Raw genomic sequence first — 14,183 nt, 5'->3', positions numbered from 1 at the left:
AAAAGATGAATCTTTAGATTTGAGCTTTTGCAATTGAGTGAAGTGAAATTGAGTAAATATGTGGAATACTGTTGGATAAGGGGATCTGACTGCAAAGGAGAGGGTGTTGCCAGAGCCTGCATATCACCTGGATGTTATCACCTGGATGATATCCCACTAAAAAGTAAAAATTGAGTCCTGGGTCAATTCAAATGATCAAATATGCCCAATGTTGCTGAGAGTGGAGTAAAATGAGAACTAAGAATGACCATTGGAGGTCACAGGTGTGGGTCACATTGATCTTTGGTGGGGAGAGATGCCTGATTAGGGTATGCTCAAAAGTGAATGGATTTCTTCAACAAATAAATTGATATGGGAGGAAAATTGAGGTGAGGGCAGGAAACTATAGATTAAAACATAATTAAAAGACATATTAGCCAGTCACAAAAGGGGAGGGTTTTATTGGATCCTGAGGCAATTGGTGTCCAAATGTTGACTTGATTTTGATGCTATTCAGCAACTATTTATTTTAAAGTGAGTTCTGTGTTATATGAAAAAAATGAGAGTCCTTATCTTTCAGTGATGCTTGTGGAAATAAAATAATATCTATAAGTAGATAAGTGTTGAAGTTGGGTGATGAGTACACCGTTCTCTCTACTTTTTTGTGTGAACCCTGAGAAAGAAAATATCTTCCAAGGACTCATCATGGTTAACTGGGTACAAATTCATAACCAGAGTCTAGCAGCCATTGCCTACAGAAGCCCCTCAGGTACTCTACATCTCAGGGGAAAAACACAGTGTCTTGTACTGTGTTCCTGCCTGTGAGTCAAGCCTTATAAAGGAGTTCCTGGTATAGTCTTTCCACCAATGGGCTGAAACCTGCCCTGTCCAATGGGAATTGCACAGCTATAGTTTCATTTGCAACTTTACTGACCAATCAGAGCAAGTCCATAACAACCAATAGGAACGTGTAATTCCGACCAATCAGGACAGTGCTATTTAGACCAATCAAACTCTATAAATTTTGATCCCTCATTTGCATAGAAATGGACCAATCAGGGACTAGAGCAGGAACTTTATAATATAAAGTGGCTTCTCCTCTGTGTTTGTTTCCGGGTGGGGTGCAATTTAGGTTTCCTATGTGTTTCCCACTTTTGCAAACTGTTTACCTGAGCAGTTTCTCCTCTTACTGCACCCTAGACTGAGGACTCCTGTTGGCATTAAATTGGTGGCAGTGACCTTTTGCTGACATTTGGAACTCTCCATAGAAGTTTTTAAGAAATAAAATCAAAGACTCTTATTTTAAAGAGGTAAAATTGAGAACTTCTACCAGAATAACAAACTTACTTTTTACGTGCAACATGCTCTTGTAAGATTCCCATGAATTTAGAAATTTGTGACACTTCTAATGAAAATAACCTCCAAAAGAAAACTTTAAGTCTGTTTTTTTTTTTTTAAACGTGCTAATTTGTTGCCCGGAAATAATATAGACATCTCTTAATCCCTAAACAAAAATAAAAGTGAACGGTGAAGAAAAGGAAATTGAAAATGTATTATTGATTCCCAATCACGGTCACAAATACTTCCAGATTCATATATATATATATATATAATATATGGAACATATATAAAAATATATATATATACACACACACATATATATCACATAGAATCCAATCTCATCTTTTAAAATATTTTTGACAGTGGGGTTAATTAGAATCGACATAGTTTTTAAAAATATCTGCTCATCTGTATTTTCTAACTTTTATGTAAGACATATAGATGCCTCGTTTAATTTAAAAAAAAAAGAAAAGAAAAAAGAAAAGAGAAACGGAGCTACCAGCTGCGACGTTTACTGATAGAAGCCAGTACAGAGAGGACCTAGCCTACTTTAAACCCCGCCGGCGATCACGCCACCCAATGGAACTCAGCGGGAATGAGGCGCCAGGGTAGGCGCATGCGTAGTAGCGAGCCAGCGGTCTGAGGCGGGGCTAGAGCCTCGGTTAAAGGACAGCTCTTTCAGTCAATAAAGAAAGAGCGTCAGTGAGTTTTTCCTGGAAGACGACGCCGGAAGTAGAATTTCGGCGGCGGTGGCGAAGGACGCTACCGGAGTAAACAAACCCAGAGCTGAGGTGAGTGGGCGGCGACGGTTTGGGGCTCCGTTCCGCGCGTGTTTCTCTTTCCGGACCCCGAGACTTTGGGCGGATTGGGAATGGGGGGCTGGCGCGCAGTGAGCTCGCTCGCCTTCCTCTCCCGCGTCCCCTCTGAGAGCGCGGCCTCCCCGCCGCTCGTGGACAGCCCGGGCTCGGCGCTTCCTCCGTGTGGGAGGCCGCGCTGGACCGGAGCTTGGGAGACGTGGGTTCTAGTCCCGCGCCGCCGGTTTGCTAAGCGGTGTGGCCTTGGCGAGTTATTCGGTCTCTCCGGCCTTTGTAAGAGGAGGATGCCATTCCTCTCTTTCCTCTTCAGGGAACACCCCAAGGCTAATCGTCAAAAGGATCCTCTGAGAGGTTTTAAAAATTACTTTGTTAGCAGCCCCATTCACTGTAGACAAAGTGAAGCAGATGACATGACGGGGCGGGGGGGGCCCTGGAATGCCTTTCTTTTTTTGTTAAGCCCCCCAGAAAGGAGCAAACTGGAGGGTGGCTCTTGAGTCTGATCACCGGCTAGGATACCTGGTATTATTTTTACCAAAGACCTCTATCGCTTTTGAGTAGTTCAGTCGAGAGAAGTAATGGAGAAATAAACAGAATTTCTGTAACATATCAAGTTCCTTTTGTACAGTTAGAAGCTTCACAGTTTACTGATTTCAAAGAACTTGTGCTGCGCAGCTAAAAGGACCAGAGGTAAGAATTCCCGCTGTGTACCATTTACTAACCTTGTGATCTGGTGCAAACATTTCCCCTCATGGAGACTTGGGATCCTTATCTCTAGTGAAAATAATAATAGTGCTTCACTCAGAATTGTTCTGAAGATTAAGTAAGAGAACATAAAACAATGGTACCTGTCATGTAGTCGGTCTTTGGAAAATGGCAACTTAAATACTAGAGGAAGGCACGTGGTGCTGGGAAGCACAAAACAGGACTCACAACCTAAAAAGGCTTGCGTGGGGTGAAACCTGGGCTGTCTAACATTTCCGTTGAAGTGCCAGGTCAATGCTAATTCTCTGATTTGGTAATTAAATTCCTTAAAAGAGAACATTATGGTTGGGGGATATTTGAGGGTAATAGGGCGAATAAGGAAAATGTTAACATTTGGAGAATCTGGGTGAAGAACACAGATGTTCTTTGTGCTATTCATACAGTGTTTCTGTAAGTCTGAATTTCTGTTAGAAAGTTTTAAAAAGTTGATTGTAACTGTTTGCAACTGTCATAAGTTTGTAAATAAATGAAACAGTACACAGTGTTTGTAAATAAAGCCCCACCCCATGCACTCACTTGCACTCCTTTTTCCTTAATGGCTGTATTGTATTATGTAGACATCTTTTATCCAGCCTTCATATAGATAAAACCATGGATTAATTCCAACTTTTCCTACTCTTTTCAAGCAGTGCTACGTTAAACATATTTATACAAATTTTTTTGTGTGTGTGCTTGTGCCAATACTTTTATAAGATAAATACCTAGAAATAGAATTGTTGGTTCAAAGAATATCATCATTAAAATTTTTGGTACTGCCAAATTAAATTCCAAATATGTATTTGTTTCCTTTTCTATCAATTGTGAATGAGAATTTCCTATATTCTCTCGGGTGGTACTGGCCTACCACCTACAAGTGTTACGTGGTAGTCCTTATGGTGGCTTCCATGAGAGCTAAGGTGAGTGGATGCTCTCCATCCCAGAAGGCTTCTCTGACAGGCCAGGATAGCTAAAAGCCTGCTAATAAAATTGGGGTAGCCACTCTGAAGAAACTGAGAGGTAGGAGAGTTTGTGACCTCTGTTAGAATCCAGGACCTGCCACATAGAAGGTGTTCTTATATTTGCTGAATGATGGAATATTTGAAATCTTGATAGTCTGTTAGATGAAAGCTATCCTTTTAAAAATTTGCTTTTAAAAGTACATTAGTCTTAAGTTTCCCACCTTTATTTAACATTTGCATTTTTCTTGTCCTTTTTGCCTATTTTCTTTTTTTAATGTAGACTTAAAACTCATTCAGTGGACCTTTATAAGTATCTAGCACCTTCTAGGCATTGTTTGAGGTGCTGGAGGTGAATTGTGAATGAGATAGGCAATTCCTGAAGTCATAGTACTTTCCTTCTAGTGGGGATGGAGTCAGAAAACATGTTTTTAAAAAAATCAAAATAAAATTTCTAATATTTGGTCTTTGTTAGTTTGCAAGCATTCTTCTCCCAGAAAGATGGGATTACCTTTTATTTTTGCTTATGAGATATTTTCCTATATGGAATTTTTAGATTGATTTATTTTTATTAAATTTATTGGGGTGTCGTTGGTAATTAATAACATTATATAAGTTTCAGATGTACATTTTCATAATACAACATCTGTATATTCTATTGTGTGCCCACCACCCAAAGTCTAATCTCCTTCCGTCACCATATATTTGACCCTTTATCCTCTTTATCCTCCCCCCAACCCTCTTTCCCTTTGATAACCACCATTCTTTTGTCTGTTAGATTTATTTTTGGTAGGTAGATCTATTGGCCTTAAAACGTATTTATTTTCTTGATAACTTGTAAGCAACACTGGGATGGAGGCAGTGTTTTTTGTTTATCCTTGAAAGGTAGTTAGTGTAGTGTTTGAGATCTTTAGGCTCTGGATCCTTCCTCTAGTATTTACACTATGACTTACCACAAGTGGTTCAACCTTTTTGAGCCACAGTTTTCTCATCTCTAAAATGGAAAGAGCGCCTTTCTTTTCTCAGATTTCTCACAACCATGAGAAAAGTATTTAGAGCAGTGTCTGTACATAGTATGTACTCAAATATTATCTGTCATCATAATCTATGTATAGTCATTGTCATACCAAACAATAAATTTATGAAGGAATGAGTACACATTAAAGATGTTTGTACCTACTTCCAAATTCCCATTGATTTGGAGCCCTATTGAAATGGGTGGAGCTCCTCAACAAATATTTATGAAGCTCCTGTGTATAAGGTTGTGAACGCAGTGAGGACTGTGATTGTCAAAAATTCTGTCTCTAGTCACCCAATGTGACAGGTTTGTTTTGTACAGGTACTCTAAATCTTTGGTCTATTTCTGTAGGTTATTGATCTTCCACAATGGGTGAGCCACAGCAAGTGAGTGCCCTTCCACCACCTCCAATGCAGTACATCAAGGAGTATACAGATGAAAATATTCAGGAGGGCCTAGCCCCCAAGCCTCCACCTCCAATAAAAGACAGTTACATGATGTTTGGCAACCAGTTCCAATGTGATGATCTTATCATCCGCCCTTTAGAAAGTCAGGGCATCGAACGGCTTCATCCTATGCAGTTTGATCACAAGAAAGAACTGAGAAAACTCAATATGTCTATCCTTATTAATTTCTTAGACCTCTTAGATATATTGATAAGGAGCCCAGGGAGTATAAAACGAGAAGAGAAGCTAGAAGATCTTAAGCTGCTTTTTGTACATGTGCATCATCTCATAAATGAATATCGACCCCACCAAGCAAGAGAGACCTTGAGAGTCATGATGGAGGTGCAGAAACGTCAACGCCTTGAAACAGCTGAGCGGTTTCAAAAGCATCTGGAACGAGTCATTGAGATGATTCAAAATTGCTTAGCTTCTTTGCCTGATGATTTGCCCCATTCAGAAGCAGGGATGAGAGTAAAAACTGAACCAATGGACGCTGATGATAGCAACAATTGTACTGGACAGAATGAACAACAAAGAGAAAATTCAGGTCATCGAAGAGACCAGATTATAGAAAAAGATGCTGCCTTGTGTGTTCTAATTGATGAAATGAATGAAAGACCGTGAAGGATGTTTCTTCTTCTTCTTTTTTCCCTTTCAGTAAATAGCATCATATATTAGTTAATTTGCTCTTGAAGAGTCTACAAGAGAGATGAGTAGGAATTATGTAAACAGCTTCACTTTCCAACTTTATCAATTAGGAGATGTCACAGACAGTAGTTTCACTTTGTGGCAAACATAGACAAATGAGTATGATGACATTCAGAGGCATCAGCTGAAAAATCACAGTGCTGCTGTTGGGTGGACCATTCCTGTTTTTGGAGTTGCAGTAAATGTTGAAGATAATCCTCAATAATAGCAAGCTTTCATCCTCAAAAAAAGTTGATTTGTCATTTGTTTTAAGAATGATAGGTAAATAAAGGATACTAAGCTGTATAAATGTGAAATTATGAAATCTTTGATTTTACTTAAAAATTTGCTTAATTTCTAAAGTATTGTAACATGTTTAAGGAGAGATACCCATAGAGTTATAAAACAGCAATTTTATTTTTCCTCCTGACTGTTTCTGTAAATACACTGTCTCAGCCTCTTGTCCCTGTCCTGGATGGGTCCCATGACTTTTTTCAGTCACTCAGGTAAAACTCCTTTGATCACATTTAGGTGCAAACGTACATTTTAGTAATTAAAATGTCTATGTAATTAGCTATACATTTCCTTTAAAGTTAAACTCAGACTTGCTTAAGGCTGGAAGCTGCGAAAAGCAGGGAAGGGGGTTTGGTGGCAGAGACTGGTAGATGTTTACTGGAGATTGATTCTTGCTCCCTTGAGATATGTTGCTGAGCTAAGGCTTCCCTACAAGGGACTACATTTCTCCAATCCCTTTGCATCTATGTAATGCCATGTGACTAAGTTCTTAGTGGAATATGGGGGTCAAAATCCAGGCCTGCCCCATAAAAATTTCTTAGATGATCTGATCTCCATTCTCTTCTCGTCTGCTGGTTTGATGGCCACACCAGGATAACGTTGGAAGCCACTGGTAGGTAGATGGTAAAGGTTCACTCAGTTTGGGCCCTTGAATGACAGGACTAGGCCCTCCTTTCATTAACTCCATGCCCTCCCCAGCTGATTTGACTTTATGTAAGCAAGAAGTCACCTTGTTTTGATCACTGAGATGTTATTTCTGTTTTCTCTCTCCTGCCTTCCAACCTGTCTTCCACCAAAGTCTTGGTGGAGTGTCTGCCCTGTATCTGAGAGGTTCTCTGCTGGCCTTTGGCTTACTGTAGGCCAGTGGTTTTCAAAGCATCCTGGACCAGCAGCATTAACATCACTTGAGTTACTAGAAATGCAAATTCTCAGGCCTCACCCCAGACCGACCAAATCAAACTTGAGGGGTGATGCCCAACAACAAGCTGTGATTTAACAAGCCCTCACATGATTCTGATGCACTTCCTAAAGATTTAAGAATCACTAATAAAGGTAATGCTTTATCCCAGATGTCCACTTTTGATTCTTCCCCCAGTCCCTGGTTTCCAGTATACCATCCTTAAGGGATGTGCTCTGTTAAGACCTCCAGCCCTAGAGCCATTTAAAGTTGCCACAGGTCAATTCTATACGTGAAAGACTCATCCTTTTCTTTAGAAATTCCAGTTAGACTCTGGCCTGACTTTTTCCTTCTCGTGTGTGTTTGGTGTAAATCTTTGGGCTCCACAGACTCCAGAGGACCCAGTCCAGTCTCTTAAGCTTAAGTTGAAGAGGGGGGGAGCCCCCTAATCTTGTGAGAGAACAAGCTGGACATTGCATAACACTTGAGCAACTCTTCAAAGAAACCTGTTTACTTTGACCTCAGCCCTTATAATCTTGAGGGTGTTGAGCTAAGAGGTACCAAACCAATTTTGGGCTGCTTTGCAAATCCTTGCAGGGAAAAATAATTGAATCACATAATGTTACAAGATTCACAACAGCATTTGTGTATAAATTTGTGTGTGTTGGGGAGAGGATTAAGGGGTGAAAATTCCACTAGGAATCTTAAATTCTGACTTTGAGAGGATCTGAACTTGTAGATCTTTTAAATCAGTTTTGATGTGAACTCCTGCTATTACAGTGGGATGAAGGAACACTAGTGGTCTGACAGTTACAAGTTTAAAAGTTTATATAAAGTCAGCCTTTCAGTCTTATACCAGGGTACTTCCCTGTACCCTGGTTATAATGAGTATTCCTGGTTGATTCCTCAAAGTAAAATATGTATCTGGTGGAAGAATAGCCTGGTTAACCTCATGAAATGACCAATCCAGGCCCCAGACCACAGAGAGTCTGATTTCATTGTTCTGAAATGGGGCCCTGGCATGGGTTTTAAGAATCTCTAGATGACTTTATTGTGCAGTGGGTTAAAGGAGTATATTCACATTAGTCAGTACTCTACTTGAACTAGTTTCAGCAAAAAGATGAATTTGTCGATACTGTGTTGTTACATAATGGCAGGATAAGTTGAACATCCAAGTTATGAAGAGGAGTGGGAGGGTCTCCAGGGTAACTGGGGCACAAATTCCATCCAGACCCCCTCTGTCTCTCCTGTCTTCTCTCTGTTAGCTTTATTCTCTTGATAACCCAACTTCTATCATGGTGTGGGTGGAAAACATGATTGGTAATTCACAAGTGTTTAAGTCTTTCTACACCACTATCTGGGACTTGTCTCAAATTAAAAAAAAAAGAAAAAAGTGGAAGGCTAATAAACCAGCCTAGGGGTGGCATTCCTGATTCCGTCTGGGCCAGTCAGCTGGGTCCTGGATCCTGTAAGAATTTGACAGTCCTCAAAATATCTGTATGGGGGAGGTAGTCCACCTCTCGGGAAAGGAGGTGCTGAGCTGACCGTACTGTAGATGCCTGCTACAAATGAAGCTCATGTAAACTTTTGAGAGAAATAGCAAAAATAAACAGATTGTACTAATTATATTTACCTCACCTGTGTGAGAGAGGTCAGTCTCCCCCATTCATTCATTGACTCATTGTATTCAGTTAGTGAATATTGTCCTCTCTATGCCTGATAACTGGTTTAGTTCTTGGGTGTTTGGAGAGTGAGGAAGAAACTGGAAGAAAGATGAACAAGAAAACAAATGAGTTAATTTCTGAAGGTGTTAAGTTTGTGCCTTAACCATCCATCCGTTACAACACTCAGAAGAGTCTTGTTTCCGATTATATTCCTATTGCCTGTTCAAAATGCCGTGTCCACTTTATCTTCTCTTTTCAACTTATGTTTACATGTTCACATTTGTTCAGGGCTTTGGAAGGAAACTTCAACTGTGCTGTGTAATATTTCAGAGAAAAGGCCTGTGCTAGGTCCAGACGTCACTGGAAACAGCAAGTACAAGTGTCTCATGAGGAAATAAAAAGTTGGCATGATTTGGATGAGGAAGGCTCTTATGGCCGCAACAAAGGTTGGAGCTAGAGAAGCAGATGGAGGTAGACTACAGGATTTAAAAGGCTATGGGAAGGAGTTTGTTTCATCCTAAATCTGATGGTAAATCAGTAAGTAGCAAACATATAGAGGGCTTTGTTAACACTGTTCTAATCACTACATACAGAAAGTCATTTTATCCTTGTAGTAACCCAAGAAATCGGTATGATTTTTCCACCCATATTTCAGGTGAGGAAGCAGAGGCTCAGAGAGGTTATATAATTTACCCAAAGTCACCAAGCTAGTGAGTGGCGGAGCTAGGATTGAAAAATTCTAGTTTCAAAGCCAAAGCACTCAACCTCCATAGTTTACCACCTCTCTACTGCATCTTATAGTTAATAAGTCATAGGAATAAGTAGTGGAGTCAAGAGTGGAATCCCGTTTTGACCCTATAAAGTCCATACTCTTAGACATTACATGATACTGGACTGAGGGAGGAACAATTTGTAGGTGGAAACTATGGACTCCCTTTGAGCATATTAAGGCATTTATGTCTTAGACTTCTGTGGACACCTCAAGGAGATGCTGTGCTTACAGCTCTAATCTTCCTGAAAACCCCTCTTGTGTAGCTATTATCCCCACTTTATGAAATTGAGGGTCAGTTTCGTGGTTTTATGGCTACAAAGCACTTAGCACAATTTCTGGTACTTAGTAAACTATCAAAGATCAGCTATTGTTCGTGCTAAGTCTTGCATTTGGCATTTAGAATCAAAGATTGATGAATTGGTTTCAAATTGCAGTGTAATGAGTCTAACAGTAAGTGGCACACTTACCTCAAGTTCAGTAGCTGCTGTCAGGTGGCGGAGGAGGGGGAAAGATCGAGAAACTCAAGAGGTTTTGTTTATGATCCAGAGCTTCTTATTCAAGAAGTAAGACTTACTGCCTGTCCCTGTCCGTGGCCTACAAAATCTTATCTCGTGGAGAGAACATGGTGTGAATTTTTCAAAATAATCAGTTTATGTTGTGACTAAGAGTCTTTGATCAGAGCCTTTCTCCCAGGGCTACCTGGACAAGACCTGGGGAAAACCTCAGGCATTATTGGTAACTATTGAGTAAGACTAAGATGCTGCTCAGATATGCTTACCGCATGACCAAGCTCTGTGAAGCTGCTGGTTCCCTCCCCCCACACTCTAGGTTTAGAATAAGGGAAGGCATTCAAATCTGGTGGGGGAGGTGTGGCTGGCCAGGAATGCATACCGTGTTCCCCCCAAAATACCTAGCTGGACAATCAGCTCTAATGCGTCTTTTGGAGCAAAAATTAATATAAGACCCGGTCTTATTTTACTATAAGACACGGTATAATGAATGTAATGTAATATAATAAAATAATAATATAGTACTGGGTCTTATTTTACTATAAAACCAGGTATAATATAATACCGGGTCTTACATTAATTTTTGCTCCAAAAGGCGCATTAGAGCTGATTGTCTGGCTAGGTCTTATTTTCGGGGAAACACGGTAGAATCAGAGCTACAGGAAAGATGCCTTTTGGGTCTTTGCTGATTTTCACAACAGTTCATTCATTCAACAAATAAGAGGATTTATGAATACTGTGCAGCCCATTAAGAGCCATTAAGAAGGAGAGTACTGATGGGGAGTGATTCTAGATACAATAAAAGCAAGTTGCTGGGTGTAGCCAGAGCCCATATTTGTCTATGCATAGTCAAATGGGCAAAATACATAAAAACCATTTATGGATGAGAAAATTGAAGCTCAAACGTAACTTGGCACACCAAAGACATTTTAGCTACTTAATGGCAGAATTAAAACAGGTTTAAAAGAAAAGAAGAGAAGGAAAAGAGCAAGGCATGGTGGAATTTGGGCTCCACTGTTTACTAACTGAGTAGGCTTGGTGGAATCTCAATTTTCTTAACTCTGGTAATTATAGTACCCATCTCATAAGGTTGATACCATCTAATGTTGAGAATGAAAAACAAAAGCCATTTTAATTCTTTCTAAAACTCTTTTGTCCCCAAGCAACATGCGCAGATCTCAGGCTTGCTAATGACCTGGGTGGAAGCATGTGATCTGGAAGGGTGGAGGCGGTGCCTGTGAGGCTTAAGTAGTGCATGAGCCTGCGGCTTGAATAATTGCTACCTGTAAGGGAGAGTGATAAAGAACAAAAGGAAGGCACAAATAATAGCAGAAATAAAAAGAAAGGGACATTACTATAGATTACATGGACATTAAGTAATAATGTGAGAATATTGTGGATAACTTGATGCCAATAAATTGGAAAACTTAGACAAAAAGGACAAATTCTTATAAAATAACCAATATTGGCTTAAAAATAGGGAATCTGAATAGCTTTCTAATGATTAAAAGAAAACAAGAACCAGTAAAATCTCACAAAGAAACTTCAAGTTCAAATAGCTTTTGCTGGCAAGTTCTACCAAAGGTTGCCAGGGGAAAAAAAAATCTAATACAGACTATTTCAAAACACAGAAAAAGAAGAAACATTGTCCAACTCTTTTATGAGACTAGTATAAAACAATATTAGCACGTTGAACCAGTAATACATAAAAACGAAAGGTAGTGTTTTATGGCCAGTCCATGTTAGGAATGTAAAATAGAAAATTAATGTCACAGTAATAGATTAAAGGAAAAAAAATCAGTCATCTCAAAAGGCACACAAAAGGCATTTTATAAAATTAGAATATTTAGGAATAGAATAGAACTTCCTTAATCTAATAAATGGTAGCTCCATAAAACCTGCAGCATGTGTTATACCCAAGGTGGAAAGCTAAAACCTTTCCTTTAAGATCTGGAATGAAATAAGGATGCATGTTATCAAAATGTCTATTAAATATGCACTAGACTTCCTAACTAGCATGTTAAAATTAAAAATGTAGTATTGAAAAGGAAGTATTGAAACTGTGATTATTTGCAGGACGTGATTGTCTACATGGAAAATTCAACATTATAAATAATTGATTAACAAGAGAATTCACTGGTTGGAGAAAAAAAATGAACATTCAAAATTAAAATGCATTTCAGAATACCAGCAACAAACAGAAATTAAAATTTTACTGTAATATACTGTGTAAGATAGCATCAATAATATGCAGTATCCAGGGGAAAAAATTCAAGGAATAAGTTGAAGACTTCTATGGAGGAAATTTTAAACTTTTGTTAAGAGATATTAAAGAAAATATAAATATAGGAGTGATAAAACATTTATGGATTGGAACACTCAATACTGTAAAGAGGTCAAACTTTATTCCACATTGATCTGTGGATTCAGTGGAAACCCATCAAATTTTCACCCAGTTTTTTTGTTTTTTGTTTTTTTTTAATTTGACAAGGTGATTCTAAAATGTATAAGAGTTACAGAGGACTCAGATAGCCAAGATGCCTTTGACAAAAGGACTAAAGGGAGGATTTGCTGTTGATAGCAACATTTACAATAAAGCCACTTTGGGGGAGGGAGAAACTTTACTCCCCCAGGTTCTTTTGGCTGGTCTAATCAAATAGACGTGAGACAGATTACGAAAAAATGACTAAATTTAATTGCGCATGTGGGGGACCCACATACATGAGCACTTCAGTGAGAGAAAGGGAAAATGAGGAATAAATGACATGAGCTAAGGATGCAGTCAGATGCCTGGGGCTTCAGAGGGGAGGAAGGTCATTCACAGGACAGGAGGACAAGACCAGGTATTCAGTAATTAGGTGTTTGCCTTGCCCTAGGATAGGTCATAAAAAACATTTTTTCGGGTAATAACTCTTATTATGGGCAAGGCCACTAATTTAAATTCTTCAAGGGAGAGATAAAAGTTTCTCTTGAGCCCTGAGGGTCTTGATAGCCCAAATCTAAATGGTTCATAAACAAAAGGAAAGTGCTTATTTAACCTTGTTAAGTAATGAGGGAAATGCAGAGTGAGATGCCATTGTATTTTTACCGGTTTGGAGATATATATACAAAGGGTGCCAAAAAAATGTATATACATCTTAAGAAAGGAAAACTGTGTTAAAATTGTAATACTCAATATGTACCAATAACAAAAGATGAACACAAGTCATGTTTGACTTCTGCAATTACAAGAGGTGCTCAAAGTGGTTCCCATCAGCCTCCAGACAATTCTGATTATGGCGAACTACTGCTTGAGCAGCACTGACCAAAGTGTCCACTTGTATGCATTTTATTGGCACCCGTGTGTGTGTGTGTGTGTGTGTTTGTGTGGTTCAAAATGTATATTCCCTCTGACCCAGTAATTACATTCTCAGAAATATACTGTGAGAAGCGCCTATGTGTTTTTGTTTTGGGTCCAGATTTCTTGAGTGAGTGCTTTGTAAGTATTCTTAAACTATACATTTTAAGTTTATGCAATGTTCTGTACGTTTGTTATATTTTCCATTAAACAATAGGTTAACCTTAAAGCCACATTGTGACGTCGTCATATACCAATCACATTGGAGAAATTTAGAAAGTCTGACAGTACTGATATAAGCAGGTTGGAAGACAGCTCAACATTCTCTCATAAGAATGTTGAAGTGGAAAAATGAGACTATGGTTCAGGGACACGAGGAAAATAGGGAAATGATACGAAAGAAGAAAGAGCTCACCAGGATTGAGGAGAAGTATGTCCCTTGAACTGAGGAGTATTGATTAGCCTTACTCTGAACCTGGAGAGAAGAGGTGCCACATGGAGAACGTGCTTAGACGGGTGAGCCCTCCCACGGCTCCCACCAGCGTGGCCTCTGAGATCAGGAGCTGCATTTTCAAGATGGGACTGCAGATAGGAGTTCCCACAGTGACTCATACACAGCTTAACAGAATTTTCTCCATGGTAAACTGCTTTTCATTCTCTTCAGTTTAGTCACTGGGAAGCTCACTGAGCTCTTAAACGTGAACTTTTTCACCCTCCTCCCCATTT

General features: G+C 39.3%; 1 protein-coding gene across 2 annotated transcripts; it reads left to right on the top strand.

Annotated features, from left to right (window-relative positions):
- The first annotated feature begins 1,976 nt into the window (after positions 1–1,976).
- MED7 (mediator complex subunit 7) lies at positions 1,977–6,413 on the top strand. Of its 2 annotated transcripts, XM_033096994.1 has the most exons (3): positions 1,977–2,111; positions 2,761–2,822; positions 5,202–6,413. In XM_033096994.1, the coding sequence occupies exon 3, from the start codon at positions 5,219–5,221 to the stop codon at positions 5,918–5,920; it is 702 nt and encodes a 233-aa protein (XP_032952885.1). In that variant the 5' UTR covers positions 1,977–2,111; positions 2,761–2,822; positions 5,202–5,218; the 3' UTR covers positions 5,921–6,413. The 2 variants fall into 2 exon arrangements, with proteins under 2 accessions (XP_032952885.1, XP_032952886.1); XM_033096995.1 differs by lacking the exon at positions 2,761–2,822 and having other exon boundaries at positions 1,980–2,111.
- Positions 6,414–14,183: the final 7,770 nt, after the last annotated feature.

Source organism: Rhinolophus ferrumequinum, chromosome 24, assembly GCF_004115265.2.
Source record: "Rhinolophus ferrumequinum isolate MPI-CBG mRhiFer1 chromosome 24, mRhiFer1_v1.p, whole genome shotgun sequence".
Lineage (NCBI taxonomy): Eukaryota > Metazoa > Chordata > Mammalia > Chiroptera > Rhinolophidae > Rhinolophus > Rhinolophus ferrumequinum.
Note: the sequence above shows the minus strand (reverse complement) of the source record. Positions and strands in the feature narration are given on the sequence as shown.

Bases quoted from the DNA above. Each gene is read 5' to 3' on its own strand.
- MED7 (XM_033096994.1), top strand. From the start codon at position 5,219: ATGGGTGAGCCACAGCAAGTGAGTGCCCTTCCACCACCTCCAATGCAG.